Source organism: Protopterus annectens, chromosome 4.part0 (genome assembly GCF_019279795.1).
Source record: "Protopterus annectens isolate FY-2018-M chromosome 4.part0, PAN1.0, whole genome shotgun sequence".
Lineage (NCBI taxonomy): Eukaryota > Metazoa > Chordata > Ceratodontiformes > Protopteridae > Protopterus > Protopterus annectens.
Window position 1 is genome coordinate 1,817,593,347 of NC_056733.1, and position 19,429 is coordinate 1,817,612,775.

At 42.2% G+C, this 19,429-nt stretch overlaps 1 protein-coding gene across 1 annotated transcript in view; it reads right to left on the reverse strand.

Moving 5' to 3' along the window:
- CDC23 (cell division cycle 23) overlaps nucleotides 1-19,429 on the reverse strand; it is a gene marked incomplete in the record, with an annotated part of 1,734,005 nt that overhangs the window by 1,195,716 nt on the left and 518,860 nt on the right. Inside the window, 1 exon segment of the mRNA XM_044069509.1 lies at nucleotides 2,564-2,673. Within this exon segment, the coding sequence (XP_043925444.1) occupies nucleotides 2,564-2,673 (110 nt within the window).

The following is a 19,429-nucleotide window of genomic DNA, read 5'->3' on the forward strand; positions in this document are numbered from 1 at the left end:
CCTGTAGACTGTGCAGCCTGAAAGAACCCTGTGCATGAGCTCTGCCCCTACCACGCCTAGATCTGCCCCTAGACTGTAAATCAGAAGAAGGGGGCTGCACCTGTAAAAGTCCTTAACAGTCTGCATAGACTTAGCTTTGTCTTCCATTTTCTTCAAGACTGACTCCACAGGAGAACCAAACAAAACTTCAGACTGAAGGGGAGCATCCAAAATTTGAGCTTTATCATGCTCTGACGATCCAGTGGCAGCCACCCTGGAAGAAGCCTGTAAAGCATCAAAACTACACTGCAAAGAATGCTTACCCACCTGATCAGAGGCATGAACCAAACTGCTAAAGCATCTACCTTAGATTTCAACTGACTAAGGAGAAAATTCTGGTACTTCAGCATATGAAACTGGCAATTCAAAGCCCTCATTGCAAGAGTGGAAGAGGTATACACTTTTTACCCCACCTATCCAAAGCTCTAGAATCTTTATCCATAGGAACTGGATTCTTTACAACAGAAGCCCTGACACCCTTAGGTCCCTGGCTAATAGTTTCTGGGTCAGCCCTTGGGCTCTTATACAAATATTTATGAGCCTCTGGCACTCTGCAATACCAGTCAACATCCTGAACAACATCCAAAACAGGAGGTATAGCCAAGGGCCTGTGTTGTGGTAAAACAAGAATTCATTTAAAATGCTCCCTCATAGAATGCAGGGTTTCTGAAAAGAAAAATCCTCTGGAGGGAAGCAGAAGGACTAGAATGAATCAGAATAAGGGGAAAATCCTGAATATCTTCAGCCACTCTGAGTAATCTGAAGAATGTTCCAATCCTTCCACCTCTGGCTCCACCCTAGGCCTCTTATCTGGAGGGCATAGAACCTCTGATCAAGGTAATCAAATCTTCTGCCATTTTAAGCATGTGTTTTTAGGTACAGAACCTGCAGAACTAGGACTGGCCAGAGGAAGACAAACCAGGCCTGGCCTTGGAAGACACCTTAGAGACAGAGGGAGAAGGCCTAACTACCTTATGTAAAGAAGGGAGTACAGCAACCCGAGAGGCCCCCTCAGCCTGACCCGACTCCTGAGAGGCCACATCTTGCAAAATTAAAGGCTCCCCTGAGACTCAGCTGAAACCTCGGCTGGATCCACAGATTCCACCGTAGTTTCGGATGACTCATCCTGCTTGGACTTTAACGATTTTGGCATATTGTAATTACATTAAATCTAGCCCCAAGCAAGGAATACAGAGAGTGGTAATCCCTATGAGGTATCTGTTTCCCACAAGAAATACAATTATTCACTTTTTCTGACATCCTTTAACTGAGGCAAGAAAAGACAAAATTATTCCCCAATAAACTCAGAATCTGACTGAGGACAGCGGACTACCCACAGGTTATGACTGCAGCAATGTGAGATGAAGAACATCTGCTCTTACAGAGGTATTTTCTTTCAAAAGAAAGAATGAATCTAGCATTATGATTTTCGTTGTAGACGTGTAAAGCACTGACAATATTTTCTTAAATTCTTATAATTTTACCAAGTGCCTGTCTTTTTTCACCCATTCTCCATATTTCATCATTCACATAAATCCTGTCACAATTAGACTAATAATAAACGGCAAAAACTCTTGGGAAAAATAAAAACAATGGCCAGTAGGTAAACGTACTTTAATGTCACACAGCAAAATTATTAGCCAAGTGCCAAAAAATGCCAGAAATACAGATACTTTTCAAATTATACAGTATCACTTAATTTTTTTTCTTTAAGCTTAAAGGACAGTACATGGCATCTTGCTGGATGACAGAAGGCCTCCTATTTTGTTTTCTTTGTATAAAATGCTAACGAAACAGAATGTAAAGACCATGTCTAACAGTAAAAATGAAAAACAAGGAATGCAGTAATGGAACTGGATGCGACTCAACAGTACTGCACACTGATACTTCTCTGACCTTTGTTCCAGTATTTTAACTACAAATACAATCAAGTGGAATTCAGACAAATGAGAATCTGCACAGTATGGAAATCTACGCTATACAACACTACTGCAATGTCCAGTTTTTCCAGACATAAAACGTGCTTCAGAAACTATTTTTTAGCATTTATGTCAGCTATGAGACCCAAGTTGCCGATCAGGTAAGGTGCCACTTAAGTATTCCTTTAAAAACACATACAATCTATGTACATTGTGAATAATTAACAGCAAGATAGTATGTATCAAGAAATGGTTGTGCATTCTTTCCTTCTATCAACCATACTAATCTTTGTGGTGTATATATCAGGATGACAAACTGGTAGCTAGATACCGTTTCAGAACTGCAGAAATAAGGTCAGTCTGCCAATGCACAAGTTCTGTTGCACAAGTTCTGCACTTTTACATGGTAGCAAGAGACCACAGTCTAAAATGATCTCAGAAAAACAGGATCAAATGCTTAAAAGTTTATTCTGACATGCCATTAATGAACACATTTGAGAAATGTAAAGGCAAGGTACCAATAGCAATGAAAAATAAGCTTCTTGGAATGAAAACACAAAAAGGAAAACATGCAATTAGTACTGTGATCATCATTAAAAGGGTACATACAGGTAAAGTCCAAATCCATCAAGCTCCCTGGCTTTGTGTTTCTTGCTCATCTCTACCCTCAGTTCCCTTAGAGACTCATTTTTCACCTGGCCTTTCTCCAAAGGACCTGCAAACAAAAAGAAAGGTTCAAGAATAAGATTCATAAAGACAAGAGCTTCTGAAAAAAAAACATTTATAAAGGACAGCACTCTATGCATCAAATATACAGAAAAGTTACACAGCAAGGGGGGAAAAAACAATATTAAAACCAAAAGCTACTGTGCCATAAATGCATAGTACTACCAATATTTCTTTTTTGAAAACACCTTTATTGAACTTTTACTTGAGACATAGGCAAACTTAACATGGTTTGATTTCTTTTATATAAATGTAACATGTTCACATTTACAAAGTGTGCATCACATCTGTTGTTCTATACCATATAATGAAATCAGCATTACATAAACTTTTGAATTCCTGCCTTCTCAAATCTCATTTCTCTTCCAAAACATTTTTCTACATGTATTACTCCCACAATTTCCATTTTTTTTCTATGTAGTTTACTCCTACTCTTTTCTAAAGATCCCACTTCCTGCCCTTTTATCTTTGTTACAATATTTACTACTTCAAGTAGGTTTAGACTTCGATTTTCGTTTTCTAGCAACTGCTTTTTTGGTAGCCACCAGAATTTAACTTAACAGGGCCTTACTACGTCTAGGCAATTCAGATCCTATATCCCAGCTTAAAAATATATAATTTCCTTAGACTCACTTGCTTGCCCAGTATTCCTGAACACAGCATTCTGTAGGAAATTTTTAAAGTGTGCCAGCTCATTACACTTCAAGACCATATGCTCTCGGGTACCTCTTTCTTCCCCATTACACCTACAACATTTGTAACCTGCCTGAGGAAAAATTCTTTGTAGTCTGTATAGATACTTTTAGAACACAAGCAAACACTTGCAGGCAAAAATCCTAAATCTTGTAGATTGCATATTTGGGAGCCATACACATGTTCTCACATGGTTTCTTTGTGAATTGCTTATCCAGTCTGTCTTCCCAATCTTTTCTGACCTCCCCTGATTCTTAAAACAAGAGTTATAATGAAATTTTTATATGCCCTACTAATCAATTTTTAACAGCAGCTTCTGTTCTAGATTCAATTAAAAACTCGACCAGTGCACGTCTTTCATTTAAGATTCCACTATCTCCTGTCTATATTCAACATCAAGGCGATCTGCAAACCAATGTCTTCTTGACCTCTTACCATTCTATCTTTCCCCCTCTATTTGTTCCCAATTACCTTGGTTCCTTTGCCAGCTTCCTCTAGTAAATTCCAACACGTTCTTACCTATTCTTTTGTACCCCTAATTGCAGTCATCCCTATCGAAAGAATTCTCCATTCCCATGTTGACTTAATTCTTAGTATACCTTCTGCTACTTTATGAATATAATATTGTGTACGATTATTTTCCTTAAGGATCTGCGCCCAAAATCCCACTCTTTTCTTGTTTATTGAATTATTCCCATGCTGTATCATCTCTTTCCACTCTGAAGTGTATATTTCTGACTGTGTTATAAGTGTGTAGCTCTAAAATATCCCTTTGAATCAGCTAATCCTAAACCTCCTTATTCTACTGGGCAGATCAACTTACCCCACGACTCCTGTCCCTTCCCCTCCTTGATAAAATCCTTCAATTCTTAATTACTATCCATATCTCCTCTGGTTCATAAAAATATGCCTGACCTGTGTATAAAACTACAGGGACTAAAAACATGTTTACTGCTTGTATCTTGCTATGCACATCTAAGAGCAAGAGCTTCTAGTTTCTCAGCTGTTCTATTATCTTTTCTTTAGTATATCCTTAGCTGCCATAACAGAATCCTTTTTAAACCATATTTTTAAATACCTAATTTTATCATGCTCCCATAAATTTAGGTATTGCTGAACCAATTCATGTATGTGTATACAGTTTATAGCTATAGCCTTTGCTTTTATTTTCATTAATTTTATATCCAAAAACAGGAGCTCTCCAACTCTCTCACAAAGTACCACAACACTGAGAGGAAAACATTACCTTTTTTAAAAAAAAATTCAGGTTCCCATCTGATAAACTTTAGGTGAAATCTGTATCTACTTCATATCCATCACTCGTTTATTCATTCCCCTCACATGACAGGGAACGCGAGTGGCATAATTCAGTCCCAATCATTCTAGCCCAGGGGTTCTTTTACACCCTACTCCAATGTACAATAACCAAATCTAGCCAAGGAAAATGAAGAACTTGACCACTTGCAAGAATACCTGTTTAACAAGATCAATGGATGTGATTGCCTTTACAATGTGAGCATCCCTATGAAAGTTAAAACAATGGCTATGTATTCTTTCTCCTCCCATTCTATGTCCAAAGAACTCTCTTGACATGTAAAAGTACAGTTTTGTACCTACCATAAATGTAGATGTTAGAGTGCTAATACAGCTGCAGTAATCACATATGGGTTCTCTGCCGTCAGGCGGTCCCTCGGTCGGCCAAATTCCAAAGTCTAGGTCCGGCATCGGTTGTTGTTGCTTTCTTTCCTGACGTCAGTGAGGCAGGGATATACAAGACACAGCCGAAGCCATTTTCTTCAGTCTTTTCTTGCCCCAGATGTCAGGTGCCCCCAGAAGGAAGGCAATACATAAATTATATTTATATACATGAAATGCAATATAATCAAAAAACAGTAGTTGCAAGCAAATATACCATAGAAGGATAACCCCATCATGTTGTATGAAGAGGGGTTAGACGCTAGGTCTTTATCCAGAGGGGTAGGAGGAGGGGAAACCTGTACTGCAGCTGTATTAGCACTCGAACATCTACATTTATGGTAGGTACAAAACTGTACTATGTTCAACCTGCATACAGCTGCAGTAATCACATGGGTAGAATCCCAAAGCTACGCTCAGGGTGGTAGGCACTAGGTGGAACTGGGATGAGCCAGAATGCCTTGCAACACAGCAGTGGCAAAGCCTTGTCTAGTTTTGGAATATAAAGGCAGGTGGTAGTGTTTTGTGAAGGTATGCACAGAACTCCAAGTGGCTGCCTCTAAAATATCTTTGGTAGGAACTCCTCTGAGGAAGGCTGTAGAGGTAGCTGTGGCCCCGGTGGATTGAGATCTGATGCCTGTAGGGACAGATTTTCCATGATAGGAGTAACAAAACCGTATGCAGTGGTCTATCCATTTTGAAATTGTCTGTTTGGTAACTGGCTTCCCTTGGGCTCCTACAGCATAGGACACAAAGAGTTGCTCTGATTTCCTGAAAGGCTTTGTTCTGTCCAAATAGTAATGTAGCTGTCTATGTATGTCTAAGGAATGTAGGAGCCTTTCCCCTTTGTTTTGAGGATTGGGGTAAAAGGTAGGTAAGTGTATGGCTTGATTTAAAGCTACCCTGGATACCACTTTAGGCATAAATGATGGATTGGTTCGAAGGAAAACCCTATCCTGATGGAAGATGAGAAAGGGCTGCACAGCCATGAGGGCTTGTAGTTCCGATACTCTACAAGCTGAGGTAATGGCCAGAAGAAAAGCTGCTTTCCAGGACAAGTATTGCAAATCTGTTGAGGCAGCCGGCTCAAAAGGAGGCAATGTTAATTTTTCTAGAATGTAATTAAGATCCCAGGTTGGTATTGGTTGCTTCCTTGGTGGTCTTATATTCTTAGCCCCTCTGAGGAACTGTCTTAAGAGTGGGTGAGAGAATAAGGGAGGATCCGTGTTGAATTCTGCAGAAATGGCTGAGGCATGGATTTTTATAGAGGAAAATGAAAGTCCACTGTTCAGCAGCTCAGCTAGATACTGTAATACCTGAGGCAAATTCAGTTTTTTAGGGTCCTGGCCTTTTTTCTCATTCCAAGAGCAAAACAGTTTCCATTTTGCGGAGTAAGCCTTTCTAGTAGATGGCCTTCTGGCCTCCAAAATGACATCCTGTACCTCTTTGGGGAGTAGAGTCTGTTGTGGTATTAAGGAATTTTCCATGCAGCGAGATTGAGTGTTTTCAGCTGGCTGTGAAGAGTTTAGTAGCTGTGCTGAGTCAGCAGAAGAGGCATTAGAGGTAGGTGCCAGGGAGGAGTATTTGTTAGGCTCCTCAGGAGTGGGTACCAGTGTTGTCTTGGCCAGTCTGGAGCAATCAGTATCATCTTCGGTTGGTCTGTTCTTGCTTTCAAGAGCACCTTGGGCAGAAGAGGCAGAGGTGGGAAAGCGTAAACTGTCCATGCTGTCCAACTGAATGAAAGGGCGTCCACTCTCCAGGCGTTTGGATGAAAGGTCCTTGAACAAAACTTTTCCAATTGATGACTCCTGTGGGAGGTGAAGAGATCTATGTCTGGCCTCCCCCACGCTTGGATTATCTTTGTAAACACTTGAGGATGCAACTTCCATTCGTGTGGATCTGTCATATTTCTGCTTAGATTGTCTGCCAGCGTGTTTTCAAAGCCTGGCAAGTACTGTGCTTGAAGTTCGATTTGCCATTCCAGAGCCAAGTTCCAAAGTGTCATAGCTAGTCTGTACAGGGGGTATGAATGTGTTCCTCCTTGTTTGTTTATGTACCACATTACTGTGGTGTTGTCTGTTCTTATCAAAGTACAGTTTTGTACCTACCATAAATGTAGATGTCCGATAGGTATGTATCTGCAGTCATAACATATGGGTTGTCCTGCCTCAGGCAGCCCTGCGGTCGGCCGGATTCCAAAGTCTGGGTCTGGCCTCGGCTGATGTCGCACTTTCCCCGACGTCAGAGCTTCTGGGGTATAAAGGCATCAGCAGACGCCATTTTCCTCAGTGTTTCTTGCCCCAGATGCCAGGCACCCTAGGAATACCACAGAGGGGAAGGAGGGTGGGTAATCCTGACTGCAGATGCATACCTATCGGACATCTACATTTATGGTAGGTACAAAACTGTACTATGTCCTTCAAGGACGCATCTGCAGTCATAATATATGGGTAGAATACCATAGCCAAACTGGGGGAGGAGGTACTAAGATAATGATGGTGTAGTTAAGATCCCCTGTAAAACTGCAGTTGCAAAACCTGCTCGGGATCTGGAGTATAAAGGTAGGTTGTAATACTTGGCAAATGTATGCACGGAGCTCCAAGTAGCAGCTTCTAAAATGTCCTTGGTAGCCACCCCTCGTAGGAAAGCTGTAGTGGTGGCCGTGGCTCTTGTGGAGTGAGGCCTGATATTTTCAGGAGTTGTCTTTCCATGAAAAGAGTAGCAGAATCGAATGCAATTTCCTATCCATTTTGAAATTGTCTGTTTGGATATTGCTTTTCCTTGCACTCCAGTTGCATATGCTACAAAAAGTTGGTCAGTTTTTCTGCTGGTTTTAGTTCTGTCCAGATAGTAGCGTAGTTGTCTGTGTACATCCAGGGTGTGCAATAGTTTTTCCCCCGTTCTGTGGGTTAGGGAAGAAAGTAGGCAAATGAATAGCTTGGTTCAAGGATACCCTGGATACCACCTTTGGCATGAAAGTAGGATTGGTTCTCAGAGACACTCTATCCTGGTGAAAAATAAGGAAAGGCTGCACTGCCATTAGTGCCTGTAACTCGGATACTCTTCTTGCTGAAGTGATTGCTAGAAGGAAAGCATTTTTCCAAGATAAGAACTGTAAGTCTGCTGATGCTGCTGGTTCAAAAGGGGGTAGTGTTAATTTTTCCAGCACAAAGTTGAGATCCCATGTAGGCAGAGGAGGTTTTCTTGGAGGTTTTACATTTTTGATCCCTCTTAAAAATTGTCTGAGGAGAGGGTGAGAGAAGATAGGAGGATCCATGTTGTACTCTGCTGAAATTGCTGAAGCATGAATCTTAATGGAAGAATAGGACAGGCCATTGTGGAACAGTTCTGCTAAGTATACTAGGATATGTGCTAGGTTTGCCAGTGTGACATTTGTACCCTTTGATGCACTCCAAATGAGGAATCTTTTCCATTTTGCTGAGTATGTTTTTCTTGTGGAGGGTCTGCGAGCCTCCAGGATAATGTCCTTGACCCTCTGAGATAAAACAGTTTGGTTTTGTTTTAAGCAATTTTCCAGGCAGTTAGCTGCAGTGTTTTCAAGTTTGGATGCAGGATCTTGTAGTTGTTCTGCGTTAGAAGTAAAGGCCATAGGGGTAGAGGCCATGGTTTTGTCAGAGACATGTTTCTCAGTAGCGGATACCAATGCTGCCTTGGCCAGTCTGGAGCTATCAGAATCACATTTAGCTGTTCCTCCCTGATCTTCAGTAGAACTTTGTACATCAATGGGAGAGGTGGAAAAGCATACAATGTTAGGGCCTTCCAGCTGAAAGAGAGGGAGTCCACCCTCCAGGCTTGTGGGTGGTATACTCTTGAGCAGAATTTGTTCAGATGGTGGTTGAGTGGGGAGGCGAACAGGTCCATCTCTGGCATTCCCCATTTGTTTGTTATGATTTTGAAGATGTGTGGATGCAGCATCCATTCGTGAGCATCCGTGGTAGTTCTGCTTAAGCTGTCTGCTAGTGAATTCTCTTTTCCTGATGCAATTTGGCCTGCAGTTGGATGTTGAGGTTCAGGCCTAGGTTCCACAGATCCATTGCCATCCGGCATAGAGGGTAGGAATGCGTGCCTCCCTGTTTGTTTATGTACCACATGACTGTGGTATTGTCTGTCCTTATCAGCAGATGTCCTTGCTGGAGGAATGATTTGAATGCCTCGATTGCATGCTTCACTGCCAGCATCTCCTTTAGGTTTATGTGCAAATTCAGCTGGTCTTGAGACCATAGGCCTTGGATACACTTGTCTTCCATGTGTGCTCCCCATCCTAGGTCTGAGGTCTTCCGTGGTGATGGTCTGCCTTGGTTGTGGTTTGTTGAAAGGCAACCCTCTGTTGGTCTGGCAGGCCTGAGCCCACCACAGGAATTCCTTTTTCAGGCATGGAATGATTGGTATCATGGTTTCTAGACTGTGTCTGTGTTGAGACCATACATTCCTTAGGTACCATTGTAATTTCCTCATATGCAGCCTGGCATGTGGGATCAAGATTATGCAGGATGCCATATAACCCAGGGCCTGCAGGACTTTCCTTGCAGTAAGCAGAGTTCGTCTTGTCAAAGCCATGAAGTAGACTGGGAGTTGCTTTTGTTTTTCTTCTGTGAGAAAAGCCATCTGAGTTATTGTGTCCAGATCCGCACCCAAAAATGTTATCCTTTGGGATGGCATTAGTCTTGACTTCTGGATGTTGACTGTGTATCCCAAGGCCTGTAACAGGTGTATGACATAGGCCAAATCCTTTATTAGTTTTGTCTTGTTGTCCGCTTGTATTAGGCAGTCGTCCAGGTATGGGTAGATTTGAATTCCCTGAAGCCTGAAATGTGCAATTACTGATGCCAAGCATTTCGTGAATACTCTGGGCGCAGTAGATAAGCCAAAGGGCAATGCTGAGAATTGATAATGCTCTGATCCTGCAAGAAATCTGAGGTGTCTTCTGCAATCTGGTCATATAGGGACGTGCAGGCATGCCTCCTTGAGATCTAGAGTCACCAGCCAAGACTCCTTGCCCAACATGGGAAGAAGTTGCTGTAGTGTCAGCATTTTGAATTTTGGCACAATGAGATATGTGTTTAGTGTGGACAAGTCGAGAATAGGCCTCCATTAGGTTTCTTTTCTTGGTACAAGGAATAGTCTGGAGTAAAATCCTTGGCCTTGTTCCATAGGTGGTACCCTTTCTATTGCTTTCATCTGAAGTAAACTGTTGATTTGCCTTAGAGCCTCTGGCTTCTGGTTTGGTGGAAGGTTTGGCATTCCGCTCTTTTTTGGTAAAGTGTGGAAGTGAAACCTGTATCCTTTGTCTATTGTTTGCAATGTCCATTTGTCTTTTGTAATGCAATGCCAATTTTTCGAGAATAAAGCCAGCTTTCCGCCCAAGGGTGCTTCCACTTGTTCCCTGGTAGGCGGAATCAGAGCCAAGTCATTGTGTCGGTCCTGTGGAAGTGGTTGTAGTTGTAGCTGTGGCAGTACTCCTTTGGTTGGCAGGTTGCCACTGACGACCCCTGTAGGCACCCTTTGAGTGACCTCTGCCTCTTGGGCGTCTATTCCTGCCCCTCTGTGCTCTGGAAGCTTCTGGAAAGGACCAATTCTTTGAAGGCCAGTTTCTGCTGAACCTCAGAGGTTAGACCTGCAGAAAATCCTTTACTGTTTGTACAGATTTTGCTTTTTCTTCCACTTTCTTTAGAATCTCCTGTGCAGGGGAGCCAAATAAACTTTGTTTCTCCATTGGAGCATCTAGGAGTTTAGCCTTGACATGGTCTGGCAAGAATTGCTCTTTTAGCCAGGCATGCCTTCGAATTACTGCTCCAGTCATAGCTGATCTAAATGAAGCCTCCAGTGCAACATAGCCACATTTTAAGAAATGATTACTGACCTGCTGAGAGTTACGTACCAAATCCTGAAGGGACTTGTGGTCTAAAGGTTCAGAAGAAAGCTTTTTATTCAGCTGATCTAACAAATATTCCTGGTACTGTATCATATGGAATTGACAGTTTAAGGCCCTGGCAGAAAGAGTAGCAGATGTATAAACCTTTTTCCCCCATCTCTCTAATGCTCTTGACTCCCTTTCAGAGGGTAGGGGGTTTTTGGCAGTGGCAGCTGCAACACCTTTTGGGCCCCGAGAAATAGTTTCTGGGTCTGCAGCATGGGCTTTATACAAGTGAAAGTGAGAATCCGGGACCCTGTAATATCTGTCAGGTTTGGCAGGGGCCGGGAGAAGAGAATCAGGGGCAGAACTGACATCATTATATGCATCATCAACTACTGTTAGCACAGGTGGTATGGCTAAAGGCCTATGCTGTGGCAAGTGTAAAAAGGTCCTAAGTCTTTCTAGAATCAGAGAAATCCTGACCCTGCCATTGAAAGTGTTCCCTCATTGAGTGTAAAGTCTCCCCAAAGGAAAATTCTTCTGGAGGGGAGGCAGAAGGAATAGAGTCTTCTGCATCTGAATCCTCATAAGGTGAGTATGGCCCTTCCTGATGGTCTGATAAATCAGATCCATCCGAGGAGTAATCAGTGGAGAGAGGCTCAGGGGGTTCAGTCCTAGGCCTTTTGTCAGGAGGAGGTTGAGAGGCCCTGTCTGGGTGAGGTTGGGAACCCCTAATCAGAGATGCAAGGTCCTCAGCAAGGCTGAGAATCTGAGAACTTGAGGAAGGTCTCTGAGAGGTAGATTTTGCAGGTAAAGCCTTAGAAATGTTAGCTGCTTTAGCCCTGCAGAAGGCCTTAATAGACATAGAAGCAGGGGGCCTAGCTGCCCCACGTGCAGGAGTAGAAATGTCCAATGGGATGGTGTCGGACAATTCTTGTGCGCTTGCTTCTTCGGTAGGGATTTCTGTAGCCGACTCAGCCGGGGTCTCTCTGGCCTCGGTTGTCGGAGGTATGATTTCGGCAGAAGTTAGAACCGAGGACTCTGTTTCAGCCAAAACAGAGACACTCGCGGTAGGCCTAACCGTGGTTTCAGCCAAAACCGCGGGCCGCGAGTGTCGGTCCTTTTCCTTGCGTTTTTTGGCTAAACGTGTAGTCGGAGTCTCCGACGGCATTTTATATGCAAAAGCGGATCCATTCTGCAAACTCCGACCTACGTCTAAGAGTCCGTCGGTTGAAGGAGGCACAGGCTAAACAAGCTGATATGTCGTGGTCTGGGCCTAAGCAAGGAAGGCAGTAAGAATGGAAATCCTTATGAGGTATTTGTTTCCCACAAGTTAAACAATTATTTACTTTGTCTGACATCGGCTGAGGCAAGAAAGAGTCCCCAACGGGGTACTTAGCTTTTAGAAGTCTTGTAGCTGAAATCTCTGGATCTGACCGACCGGCACTTGCGAACAGCTTCTGCTTCGGGCACCGCGCGGCAAGAAAGACAGAGGAAAATGGCGTCGGCTGATGCCTTTATACCCCAAAAGCTCTGACGTCAGGGAAAGTGCGACATCAGCCGAGGCCAGATCCAGACTTTGGAATCCGGCCGACCGCAGGGCTGCCTGAGGCAGGACAACCCATATGTTATGACTGCAGATGCATCCTTGAAGGACATTTGTCCTGGATGCAGGAGGTCCTTGAAAGCTGTAACTGCATTTATCACTGCTAGCATTTCTTTTTGATTGATGTGCAGGTGCTTTTCTTTTGGAACCATTTGCCCTGAATGCACCTGTCTGTCATAAGCCCCAGGTAATCTGAGGCGTCTGTTGTGATGACTTGATTTGCTTGAGGCTTGCAGAATGGGAGACCTGTGTTTGTTCGACATGCTTGGGCCCACCATAGAAATTCCTTTTTCAAACATGGAATTATTGGTATTATTGTTTCCAAACTGTGGCTGTGTTGAGACCATAGGTTTTTTAGGTACCATTGAAGTTTCCTCATATGCAACTTTGCACATGGGATTAAAAGAATGCAAGATGCCATGAAGCCCAGAGCCTGCAGAATTTTCCTTGCAGTAAGCCTGGTACAATTTGCTAGTGTTTTGAAGTACTGAGTTAGTTGCCCCTGTTTTTCTGGCGTAAGATAGGCCTTCTGGGTGTTTGTGTCCAAGTTGGCACCCAGGAAAGTTATTTTCTGAGATGGTGTTAGACTGGATTTCTCTTTGATTGTGTATCCCAGAGAATTCAGTAACCGTGGTGCATAAGCCAGATGTTCCAGAAGTAAGTGTTTGCTGTCCGCTTGGATCAGGCAGTCGTCCAAATAAGGGTAAATTTGTATCCCTTGAAGTCTGCAGTAGGCAATTACTGATGCCAGGCATTTCGTGAATACTCTGGGTGCAGTAGATAAGCCAAAGGGCAATGCAGAGAATTGATAGTCTATTGAACCTGCAAGAAATCTGAGGTATCTTCTGCAGCTTTGTCTGATTGGGACATGCAGGTATGCCTCCTTGATGTCCAATGTTACCAGCCAAAATCCTTTGCCCAGCATGGGAAGAAGCTGCTGTAATGTGAGCATCTTGAATTTTGGTACGAGTAAGAATGTGTTTAGGATGGATAAGTCCAAAATGGGTCTCCAGTCTGTTCCTTTCCTTGGTACCAGAAATAGCCTGGAATAAAAACCTTGACCTTGTTCATGAGTAGGTACCTCTTGAATAGCTTTCATGTCTATGAGCTTTGAAATTTGTAATTGTGCCTCTGCCCTTTGATTGTGTGGCAGGTTTGGCATGCCTCTCATTTTTGGGAGAATGTGAAAATGAAATCTGTAGCCTCTGTTTATAACGTCCAGTATCCATTTGTCTGCTGTGACAATATGCCAATTTCTTGTAAATAATGCCAGTTTCCCTCCCAAGGGTGCTGCCAGCTGAGACTTGCTTGGCATGGAAAGGAGGAAGTCATTGAGTTTGTTTCCTGTATTGCTGTGAACTGTCTTTGCCACCTCTTGGTGCTGGAGTTTGCCATTGCCTGCGTCTATATGATCCTTGCGATTGCCCTCTGCCCCTTGTGTGCCTGTATCTACCTCTTTGGGGCTTGTCGGTGGTTGGAAAGGACCAGTTTTTAGAAGGCCAATTTCTGCTAAAACGTGGTGGTTGAACTTGTAGAAAAAGCTTTGACAGTTTGCATAGATTTAGCTTTTTCTTCCATTTTCCGTAGTATCTCCTCAGCATTGGTACCAAATAGCACATCTTTTTGTAAAGGAGCATCTAGCAGTTTAGCTTTCACATGATCAGGCAAGATTTGTTCCCTAAGCCATGCATGTCTACGAATGACTGATCCTGTAACAGCAGCTCTACTTGAGGCCTCTAGGGCATCATAACCACATTGTAAGGTGTGTTTACCCACTTGTTCTGCACTATGCAACATATCCTGCAACTCCTTCAAATCTGGTTGTTCAGGCTGAGACATTTTATTTCTTAATTGTGATAACAGAAACTACTGATATTTAAGCATATGAAACCGACAATTTAAGGCCCTCATGGCTAGGGTGGCAGAGGTATGTACCTTTTTTCCCCACCTTTCTAAGGATCTTGACTCTCTTTCGGAAGGTAGTAGATTCTTAGCAGTAGAGGCCTTCATTCCATTGGGGCCTTGAGAAATGGTTTCAGGGTCAGCATTATGGCTTTTGTAAAGAAATTGGTGCGAGGTAGGAACTCTGTAGTACCTATCAGGCTTGACTAGGACAGGAGGCAGGGAATCCGGATTAAGGCAAGCCTCCGAATAAACATCAAGTACGTCCAAGACAGGAGGTATCGCCAGAGGTCTGTGTTGAGGTAACAAAAGAAATTCCCTAAAACGCTAGTCGGAGTCTCAGATGACATTTTATAATCAAAGGCTGTACCAAAAATGTGTTGGGCGAACTCCGCCCGACGCTTAATAGTGCGTTTATTGAAAGTAGCGCAAAAGCAACAGCCCGAGACGTCGTGGTCTGGGCCTAAGCAAGGTATGCAGAGGGAATGGAAATCCTTATGCGGTATTTGCTTCCCACAAGAAATACAATTGTTAACTTTTTCTGACATCGGTCTGAGGCAAGAAAAGTTTCCCCAACAGGGTACTTAGCTTTAATGAAGACTTCGGTTTCCAATTTTTCGTAAATTCAGGAGCTGGCCGACCGGCACTTGCGAACTGCTTCTGCTTCGGGCACCGCTCGGCAAAAAAGACTGAAGAATATGGCGTTGGCTGTGTCTTATATATCCCTGCCTCACTGATGTCAGGAAAGAAAGCGACAACAACCGACGCCGGACCTAGACTTTGGAATTCGGCCGACCGAGGGACCGCCTGTCGGCAGAGAACCCATTTGTGATTACTGCAGCTGTATGCACGATGAACATCTACTAATTAAAACTCTGTCAACAGTGATGTAGGTATTTTTGTTTGCTCCAACATCCAAGCTTTACTACTCCATAATATACAGCATCTTCCACTCTCCTACTTCAAGGCATAGCACTACCCATGTACCTCTGGTACAGGACAGACAACTCCATCTATGCACTAATACTGTAACTATTTACAGGAAGTTGTGTTTAATAGACAATGACTTGTTTGGTATAAAAGGAGGGATTACTAACAGGTAGTTCACTTTTTCTGAGGAAGTCTCAGTGTATAAGGGCCAAAAAACTCAGTGAATTAAGTTAAGTGTTTAGTTTTAGTATGCATTCTGTGGTGGTTGTGTGTATTGCTGGTATTTATTAAAAGTTCCTTGAAGTGGTGTCAAGCCTGCATTCCCAAAGGTTTACTTCTGCACCTTCAACGGTGTAAAACTTGTTGGCTTAACAGCTGGCACAGTTGTGTTCTCTACACAGATTCCTTCTTTTTGGAATTGAATAGTTTGTTCATATGGATAACTTAGAGGTGGCAGATACTTCAAAATGGAGCTCAATAAAGTAAATACAGGAATCACAGCCATGAGGAACGATATTAATACCTTGGTGGGTGAATTAACCCAACTACTACAGATGCCTTCGCACAGCTCAAGTAGTATGCAGAGCCAGTTGAGATTTCCTTCATTGCCTGGTAACCTGCATAAGGAGTCCAGTGAGGAACCAGAAGTGATTTGCATCCATGAGGCGAGTCAGCGTCTTGTGGAAGGAGAGGAGATGGAGAACTCAATGGACTTGCTACTTATAGTATTTTGTTCACCGGAAAAGGACAGCTCAACCAGTATTCAATCAAACTATGTAAAAGGAGGGGCAAGACCAAAGGATAAGCATTTGACAAAGAAAAAAGGTGACTTTTATAACTTTAACAGTAAATTTAAAATGAACGATCATGTTATGTTGCTTAATAAGGACAAAAATGTACACAATGAAGTTAATACTACATAAGAATGGTTGAGTTGGTTACACAATAACCTACATTCTTTCAGTAAGCAAATTAACGAAAATGGTGAAACCAGAACTTATCAGGAAAAATGAATGTTCTGTATGACTTAATGTTTAAATATAAATCTTTGCAATATGATAATTGGTACCTGAAAGAATGTTTGCAAGCCAAAAGATCTGAGGGTTTACAAGTACCCTAATAATGTAAAAGAAAGCACTGTGTTTTATATGGAATTATTTAACATTTTTGATAAATCAAAGGTTGCCATTATGGCGTCTATAATTAAAAACAATCAAAAGGATATGGAAAGCATTTATGAACAAAAATAGGGTTAATAAAAAGATTACTAATGACTCTTTCGAAGAAAAAAAAGAGGTCTTTGTTATCTGATATTTAATAGCCTAGAGGGATTCCTCTGTACTTCAAGTGCTAGCCACAAAGTATGAGAAAGAATTTTATGCTCAATTCCTGAAAGACTTGCTTGGCTACAAACATCTGCATTACAATCTGAAGCTAACTGAAACTTGCAGTAGTGAATTTTAGTCATCCAAGTACAAACTCGCAGTTTTAAAAGTACTGTATTTTCATTTTTTCTGTTTCCTAATTGTGTATTTCTGAACAGTGTGTTGTGTGTCTCAATGCAGTTAGTTCCCCCCCATCCTCCCTCCCTGTTCCTGTGTTGGTGGCTCTGGAATTGCCTGCCCCTCCTGTAAGTATGTATTAGAACACTCCTCCTGGGTCCATCTCATTTGCTCACTTAACAGAGTAGTTAGATCATATTCTGAGTCTAGTGTTCACTCTACTTAATACAGAGAAAATTTGAGAAGGCAGCCCACTTAGGTTCTTCCTTCCTCTCTTCTTGCACTTAAAAAAAAAAAAAAAATCCTGCACTTTATTCATTTGCTTTTACTGTATTTGGGTTTCCTCCAACTTTATTTTGCTTTTCTTAAAAGTACTCAGTTTTATTTATTCTGCTGCATTTATTACTGCTTGGACGTAGCCTGATTAAATTGCAACTATTATTCTAAGTCTTTTGTTTTAAGCACTTGGGCTTCATACAAGCTGTTTGACAGTAAGAAGGTTTGTGGTCTGCACTATTGTGGCAGGACAGGTATCTTACATCCTTCTAAGCTGGGAATTGCTGACTGAAGGCCCAGTGTCTGCTATTCTAAAAGTGCATTAGTTCTGGCTTAAGCACTTGGGCTTCAGGCCAGTTATTCAACATTAAGAAAGTTTGTGGTCTGCACGCTTGTGGGAGGAGAGGCTGGATTCTGCCCTTGTGAGCTGGGAATTTCTGGTCACAGGCTTATTGTGACTGCTTATTTGAACTGTTTCTTTCTGAAATTGCTGCGTCTTGTTGCTGTAGCATAGACCAGATTCAAGCCTGCTGAATCTAGCTTTGTTTGTATAACTTGAGCACTGATCCAGGCCATCTTTTTTTGGAGAAGGTTCCACTGCACCCTAGTAAGCAAGGGTGTGCAGTTAAAACTTGTCTGGTTGAAGACTGCTGGAACAGGGCTCAGTTATGAGCTTTTTTCTGGTTAATTTGGTAGCTTGTTTAAGTCAGTTTGTTTTCTATTGTTATATATATATATATATATATATATATATATATATATATATATATATATATATATATATATATATATATATATATATATATACACATTGCACTTTATTCATCTGCTTTTACTGCATTTGTTTCTTCCTACTTTATTACTGGGGGCATTGACTACAACTCTGATCTGCGATATATTACAAGTATCATTTTCTGAGCTTTTAAACCGTTTTTTTGAGTGCATCTGCTTTATTTTCTGAAGAAAAAACAAACAAACAAAAAAAAAAAAAAAAAATATATATATATATATATATATATATATATATATATATATATATATATATATATACTTGCTTCCTGCCTTTCTAAACTAGTACAGTCCAGTTTTCAGGTTAGTGCTGAATTCAGGGCTGTGTTACAAATATCTGTGTTTGCCCACACCTTACTTGGATAGAAGGAAGTTTCTCTGTTCACCTGTGAGAGAGGGGAGCTTTAAGCAGCCTATCTGTCCCTGGAGGAGTGGTTTCAGCCCAGAAATTAGTAGTTTATTGGCCATTTTGGGCAAATTTCTCTCTCTTTCACTTACCTTCTATAAATACAGTATTTGCCCAGTTTTGTGCGCCGGGCATCGCCGGCTAGCTAGGGTAAAACTATTCCCAACTCCACAAAGTCTCCTCTTCAATTTTTTCCTTGGAACTAGACAAACTTTCAACTTAAGCACTCAAGCCATTCATTTCTCAGCCTGGCACTTGCTCAAAACTTACAGCAAGCACTTATAAACCCTAGCACTAGACCCTCCTGTACTGTAAAATAGGACAAGGCTCTCTATTCGACCTCAATAGCCATCCAGTACAACAGTTCACTGTACCTATCCAGGCATGTCCAAAGGGCAGCTTCAGGTGCTCTCTCCAGTCCAACTGGTGAATCTGGGCATTTTGAGGCAATGTTACAACTGCCTCATGTACAGAGACAAGCCCCTCCTCCTACCACCAAACACTAATACATGCGGGAGATGCAGTTATACAAAGTAGAGGCTAAGCTCTCTCATCCCAAGACTGGATCAGACAGTCAAGAGGAGAAGGGAAATACTTGCATCACACCACCAGTCTTACACAGACCCATTAAACCAGCACCAGCAAAAAACAAACACATGAAAACCTACTCGGAGGCTCTAAATAAAAATCTGCAAAACCAAGGGAGACCTAAAGCAAACATCCAAGCAACCTCCACCCCCCCCAACACAAACCATAAAACGCATACTAAAAAAAACAGTGTGCCATGCAATCACAGCCCTTAAGGCAAAATAACATACCCAACATACTAGTAATAGGTGACTCTAGTCAGGCACACTGACGTCCCATTCACTAGGCTGAATAAGGAGAAGGTTACTGTTAGCTGCCTGTCGGGTGCCAGGATCTGCCACATAACACAAGCACTCATGTCATTCCAGAACAAGTACAAATATGACTGTCATTGTTCAGTTGGTGTGAATGACTTGAGCCATACCTCCCTGGACTACATGGAGAGAGACATGGAAGAGCTCTGATCACTGCAGTGATGATATG